Source organism: Helicoverpa zea, chromosome 4 (genome assembly GCF_022581195.2).
Source record: "Helicoverpa zea isolate HzStark_Cry1AcR chromosome 4, ilHelZeax1.1, whole genome shotgun sequence".
Taxonomy (NCBI): Eukaryota; Metazoa; Arthropoda; class Insecta; order Lepidoptera; family Noctuidae; genus Helicoverpa; species Helicoverpa zea.
The window spans coordinates 3,027,880-3,035,434 of record NC_061455.1 but is presented as its reverse complement, the minus strand read 5'-3'; the positions used below and the strand labels follow the sequence as shown (position 1 = coordinate 3,035,434).

At 37.6% G+C, this 7,555-nt stretch overlaps 1 protein-coding gene across 1 annotated transcript; it reads right to left on the bottom strand.

Annotated features, from left to right (window-relative positions):
• Positions 1–5,150: 5,150 nt before the first annotated feature.
• Positions 5,151–6,019, bottom strand: LOC124629939 (histidine-rich glycoprotein-like). The gene has a single exon (XM_047163619.1). It carries the CDS (start codon positions 6,006–6,008, stop codon positions 5,274–5,276), a length of 735 nt encoding a protein of 244 aa, XP_047019575.1. The 5' UTR covers positions 6,009–6,019; the 3' UTR covers positions 5,151–5,273.
• Between the last annotated feature and the right edge of the window lie 1,536 nt (positions 6,020–7,555).

Genomic DNA, 7,555 nt, shown 5'->3' with positions numbered 1-7,555 from the left:
GACACGCAAGATGCAGCGTGATGCGGGGCAGTGTGAAGATCACCTTATCTGCACTTTGTATCTGGGCTTATTTTTAAAGCTGCAGAATCCTACATTACCTTCCTCACGCTTAGCAGCGCTTGCAAGAGATAGATCCTCATTTCTTCTAGGATTAAGTTTACATATTTTGCACCAGAAAAAATAATTAAGGTCTACTTAATACTACTCACTCAAAGTAATTTGTTTTAAGGCCACCACATCAGTGGAAGATAAGCTAAGGCGATTATCACACTGCCCCGCATGATGCAGCGTAGTGCGTGGATGCGTTTTTTTCCGTTGTATGGAAATATCTCCGTTTGTATGGAAAACACGCATAGTCCAACACACTGAAAATGCATCCACGCGCGTTCATGCGGATCACGCACATACATGCGGAGAAACACGCACCCCCGCGCGTAGGTGCGGGGCGAGACGCAAGGTATGGCACACTGAATCCCGCAATGCCGCGCGTGATTTTGAATGGGCGTGACGTGTATATTTGAAAATGGAACTCGCTGTGCGTGAATTTACAAAACGCACCTACGCGCGTGAGTGCGTGAAAAACCCGCACGATGATGCAGATCTGCACTCCCGCAGGAACGCGCGTAGGTGCGTCGACACGCAAGATGCAGCGTGATGCGGGGCAGTGTGAAGATCACCTAAGGCGATTATCACACTGCCCCGCATGATGCAGCGTAGTGCGTGGATGCGTTTTTTTCCGTTGTATGGAAATATCTCCGTTTGTATGGAAAACACGCATAGTCCAACACACTGAAAATGCATCCACGCGCGTTCATGCGGATCACGCACATACATGCGGAGAAACACGCACCCCCGCGCGTAGGTGCGGGGCGAGACGCAAGGTATGGCACACTGAATCCCGCATTGCCGCGCGTGATTTTGAATGGGCGTGACATGTATATTTGAAAATGGAAGCCGCCGTGCGTGAATCTACTAAACGCACCTACGCGCGTGAGTGCGTGAAAAACCCGCACGATGATGCAGATCTGCACTCCCGCAGGAACGCGCGTAGGTGCGTCGACACGCAAGATGCAGCGTGATGCGGGGCAGTGTGAAGATCACCTAAACTATGTTTATGAAAAAATCCTGATATGAACTCCATCTGTAACTTTAAATGATAATTAATTGTTCCACTAAAGTCATCATTTTTGACATAATGTTCAAAAAATAATTTAGATGGCACCGTTTTAAATTTGGCTGAGAACTATTAATTTTCGTTTCATCAAGGTAATAATTATAGTTGGATTTTGATGTGGCACGGCAAACTGACAAACACTATTGAAATGTCTATCGAAAAATTACACTACGTGTTAAAATATGGTGAAATACGGAAAATACACAACTCCATCTGTTGAAATAATAGTCCTCTATAAAGAATGTATGGTAATATTGTCATTTACCACCTCGCTCCTTTGACAAATTTGATGTATTTTATTTACCACAGATTTAGCACAGATGGAGCTACTTTAACCTTGGCTAAACAAAATTTTCATATTTTTTTTTTCTTCCGAAGTTACTTATAAAGGTGTGATTTTCTGTGTAAAGATTAATAATAGGCCGATCAACTAATATAAGAACAACATTCAAATGTACAGTTTTGACAAATAGATTGCGTGTCGTAATATTTTACATCTTGAATTCACAAAATTAATCATATCTTTTGATAGAGTGAATCGATTTCGATGAAACAAAAACTAAGTAATACCCCAAGTTACGTAGAATTTTTGTATATAAGCATTGTCTGCATTTAATTCGTAGATTTTACGTGAATCCCGAACAAACAAACAGATAAACAGACAAACAGACAAACAGACAAACAGACAAAAATGACAAAAATGATGGAAATGGGTTCTGTTAGTTATCCTTTAACATGCTGGCTATTTTTTTTGTCAATTTCTTCAATGTACAAAAATTACTTTTCTACAGATTTATTATATGTATAGATAAATGGTGTTGAAAATTGTTCCTCATCATTGTCATTTGGTAATGTGACAGAAAAGGTAAAAATTTACATTGTGACATAATTACAGGTAAAATACTATGGAAAGTTGACATCACTCGACAATTTTATATTACCTATGTTTAACACAATGTGCTAGTAAGAACAACTCATAAAAAAAGTCAAAACCCACAAAAATTACATATACCTAGAACGAGAATGACTATTTAATTCTAGAGTTGAAGTTCATCTAAATTGACTACCTTAACGAAAATACTCGAAAAGTGTTTCGACAAATACACGTAGAAACAGCAATAGAAACAAATATCGGAAAAGTAGTTAACTAGTGATGCAGTTCTGGCCACTTAACTATATTGGTTTCAGACAACTGCTCTGTAACTTATACCAATTCCATTATAATGGAAACTTTATTATTCCTTGTTCAGATAACTTTTGTATGGCTCCCGAGAGAAAGATTTTGGTAGATAGATGTTTTGTGTAAATTAATTATGGGGTTACTTTTAATTGTCTAAGAAAATGAATCTATGGAAGAAAGGCTCCGAACCTACTGAACTGATTTGAAAAACAATTCTATTTTTGGAAAACTACGCACTTTTCGAGTAATAGGTTACATTTGGTCTCGGCGCCGGCTAGTATTCAACAAAGGCAAAGTTTGGTAAACATCAAACAAACACGATATTAATCAATAACCACATCAGACATACACATACACCATAAATGACGTACGCAGCACGGTAATAGATGCAGCGTTAAAATGACATACCGTTGCACAAAGTGAACTCACTCAAAGGATGCGCTCGAACGGTGCTTCATGTTACTGTGACGCCGTGAGTACTACAGATCAGGATTTGGCCTAAGATGGTACAAGGAGTAAGCTTTAGAGGTTAGTTTATTTTCGTTTTGACACATTTATGTAGGTACAGACCACGCGTATATTGCATTTATTGCTGGAGACCTTTGCTGTATAAATAACTAAAAGAGGGTCGTAATGACCTGCAAAAGCATTACAAACAGTACTATGCATATTTAGTTGTTAAACTAGATGTACTCCGACATGCCTACTACTACGTAGAGTTTTGGCGTCTAGGAATTGAAACTTCGATAATCAGATTATTTATTCACTTTGAAAAAACATTGCGGTCTATCGACTATCACAAGTATAGTTATGAATGAAGCATAATATGCGATTAGGTAAACTGTCGGTCGATATTTTTAGAGCCTTCATTGAGTTATGATACATGACGATTGATTTGATTTTTGCTATCCTTGTTGAGCCTGCTTTTTCAACACCTTATTATATTTTAATTGCCTCATTCTCTCTACCACCTATAACTTGCACAACCTGGCGTATAAATGGTTTCGCGAGCTGAGTGTAACATGACAGTCTTCAGCGTTTCACCGCTATATGTATTTGCGTATGTCACTACAAATTCACTGTTTCCGTGTAATCTAATAAGATTCATATGAATATTAATATGCGTATGCGTATTTTAGGTTTGTCATGTAAATAATGTGAAGACAGTTAGTTCTTCTTGGTGTGAAAAAGAAAGAATAAAACAAATGCTAAACGAAATTGAGTCTTTGAATTCTTTATTCGGATTTTGTGCTAAGATTTCAGTACACCGTAGTTACAACGTAGCTGAAGTTAGTACTACGTCACTAGAGTTAAGGTCTAACATTAACAGTTACTGCCAGTAAATGGCTGAACTTGGCGGCAGACTACGTTGTATTACTTTAAAGGTGTGGTATGAGTTGTAGCGGAACCAAACCAAACTAAAACAAGCCAAAATCCACGACCAGAATATAATATTTTTGGGTTCTTTTTCAAAGTATTTAAGTACAGAGATGGGCTTGATCCAAAGTAAAGTCAAGTTACTGTATAGTGTAAAAAAATATTGTCCCAAAAATGTAACCTTGGGGTTTACCAAAATTAAAAATGACAATTTTAAGTGGCTAAAGAATACTAATTGCTAATTCATAATAAAAGTCCGCATCACACATAGGTATGAGTATTTTAAATTAGGATACCTACAAAAATAAGAAATATTTATTTTGGCCCGCTGTAAATGGCACCTTACTCCAAATAAAGGAGGTCTAGATTAATCTAATATGTATTTAAACGTATTGTATTGTAATCTACGGCCTGTCTCCAATGTTATTCTAGCTTAGGCCGCTTACGGGGCCTCTGTCAATTTCGATCCAATCTATTTTCTTAGGACCTTGATAGCAGACATCAAGTTAGGATAAAGAGCTAATTATTGGATCTTCTTTTAGGGCTATTATATGTTAATTACTTTGAGAATATTGAGAAAAGATCAGAAATTATTGTAAGAAGCAAATGACTCTCGTCTCATTTTTAAAGCGACACACCGATATTTAAAAAATATAATTTCAAATGGACAACATCAATAAATTTCAATAGTAGAATTTTATCACTAATGTAAAGTCTAAATACAGAATCTAAACTTGGCAACAATTCTAATTTGATTATGGCTTTTCAGTATGCAGGATTCATTTCGCATACATAACATTGCCTAACTATACATTTATTCTGTCTCGCCTTTTCCCAACAATATTGGGGTCGGTTTCCAGTCTTACTGGATGCATCCGAATACCAATGTTTTACATGGAGCGACTGCCGATCTGATCTCTTTAACATAATTACTTGGGCCACATTACTTTTCTATATACAATCCTTTTTTCTAACCTGAAAAAGTAAATCTGTAATGTAATTAGGAAATTCTTCAAAACCCAGTTAAGCTTGCAGCCCGAGTTACAAAGTCATCTATTATCCTGGATTTGAAATTAGCCACATACGAATTCCCTTATTAATCCGAAGGGACAGGTGATCTTTTTGGCAAGATTGATTACGGTCAGCATGTTACGAACGACGTTGGGGTACCAGTTTAATTTCTATGCTAATCATCCTTTTATTTACAATTTAAGTCGCGTTAATTTTAAATTAATTTTCTAAGGGTGGTAGGACTGAAAACCTTTTGTTTTAAATTGGATGTTGGATGGGTTTTTTTTCGATGTTTTTTGAAAGGTGTATTCGCAATGCTCGTTTATCAGTAATGGGGTAACCATTACTCATAAACGAATAATATATGAGACATTGAAATTCAATATAATTTGAAAAGAAACAATAAAATACAAATATTATAACAACTTTATTAACACATTTTTGTGACGAAGCTTATACAATAATTTATAAAAAACTAACAAAAACTCGTAACAAAAATACAAAATAATATCACAGTCTATGTTCAGCGCCTTAGTGTTTACCATGGTGGAAGCCCCAGTCTTTGTGGTCTCCATGACCTCCCTTCTTGCCATGGTCGTGGTGATGATGATGATGTTCATCGTGTCCGTGATGGCCATGATGTCCCTTATCGTCATGACCGTGATGGTGCTTGTCATGGTGTCCGTGATGCCCGTGATGATGCTCATGGTGTCCATGTTCGTGGTGACCGCCCTTCTTGTGGTGTCCTCCCTTATCTTCATGGTGTCCATGGTGATGGCCATGCTTATGGTGCTTGCCTTCCTTGTGGTCGCCGTCATAGAAGTGATGGTCCTTGTGGAAGCTGTCCTTATGGTATTTCTTGTGGTAACCATCAACGTGTTCTCCCTTGTCGTGGTGTTCATGATGGCCGTGTTTGCCGCCCTTGTGGTGGTGTCCATGTTCATGGTGGTCGCCATGGTGGTCGTGCTCATCCCAGTGCTTCTTGTGATGACCGCCGTGTTCGTGATGGTGTTCTCCTTTGTGGTGATGTCCATGGTGACCATGATCGCCCTTATGGTGGTGGTGGTGTCCATGGTGTCCTTTGTGTCCCTTGTGTCCATGGTCATGGTGATGCTCGGCATGGTGGTGATGGCCGCCTCCTTCTTCATGGTGACTACTCTTCCCACCCTTCCCACTAGCTGCTGCCACAAGATCCTTCTCCTCACCTAACTCCCAGCAGTAAGCCGAAGCTAGGCACAGGAATGCTACTGCTACTAACAGTTTCATGTTTGTGGGTTGACTGTGCTAATCAACTATTGTGGAAGCTATTTATAGTTAACAATTTGTTTGGAAGATGAGGAAAGCGTTGGGTGAGCGCGCAATATTTCAGGGTCAAGAGTAAGCGGCATCCGCTCCGCGACTGTAATTTGACAATCTTCAGTCTTTCAGGCTTCCGATTCGATGAGTATGTTTCAGTAACTGTTTTTTTTTTTCATTCGGCAAAGCATTTTAGATCGATCGTAAAATAAGTTTTTTTTTTGCGAAACCGTATACTTCTTTTGTGGGTCTTGAAAATAAATGTACCTACTTGTCATCTATTTTCATGAGATTTATGTATAAACATTTGTAGCCAATTTCAAATGGATTAATTTGATACTCTCATGACGTCAGTGCAATATTTTGATTTGAACATCTGGAGAGCTCAATCCAGATGTTGGAAAACTTCCAAAACTAATATATATACTAGATAATGCATTTGTAAACATTGCTATATATCGTGGATTACATGTAGCTATGCCAGAATTTCCAAATTGGCAAAGGATAAGAGTAATTTTGACTGAGCTCGGACTCAAAAATTATCAGGATATTTTTATGGTAATTTTTTTTGAGCTATTTTCAATCTACAAGAAAAATCGTACAACAAAAAAAGAAGCTGCCAATTATAGGTCTAGGTGTCTAGGTACTATTCAGATTAATGAATGTTTTTTTAATGTTTGGTTTTGGAATAGCCTTAAGGAAAAGAACAAGTTTTGATTTAGTTTTTTTGGTAATAAAGTTTAGGTGTCAGTTATAACCTTTATTATTGGGGGAACCCTCATTCTAAGTGTCAATTGGTTAGGGCAACATTAAGAGATTGTTGGTGAAAACGGGCATAAGTAACGTATGAGACAAATAGTTCAGAATTATCCAATACCTGTGACATTGTAACTTTGTTACTCATTCAGGGTAATGAAAGCCAGCCATTTGATAATTCAATCGCAGCTCATAATTGACTTTCTTACAGTAGAAGTCAAGTGTAAAAGACCCTATAGCCTCTGATAACATGTAAATCTGTTACTTTTGCGTAAAATTTGTCTCCAGTAGGTTATTTTCGTTTGCCGTCCTAGTGGTCAATAGGGGACTAGGAATAGATAATCTGTTTACATAAATACTTGTGAATTATAACTGCTCCTGTGCATATGGCTGATTTTCTCAAAAAAACACCTAAGTGTCCAATTTAGAGCTTATGAAAGTTACCTGTTGTACACCATTATTTTTAGGGTTCCGTACCCAAAAGGTAAAAAGGGACCCTATTGTTTTCGCTCCTCTGTCCGTCCATCTGTCACCAAGCTGTATCTCATGAACCGTGATTGTTAGAGAGTTGAAATTTTCACCGATGATGTATTTATGTTGCCGCTATAACAACAAATGCTGAAAACTAGAATTAAATAAATATTTTGGGGGACTCCCATACAACAAATGTGATTTTATTGCTCATTTTTGGTAAATATATATATACATATATGTATATATAATATTAGTTTAGATGGTATGGAACCCTACGTGCGCGAGTC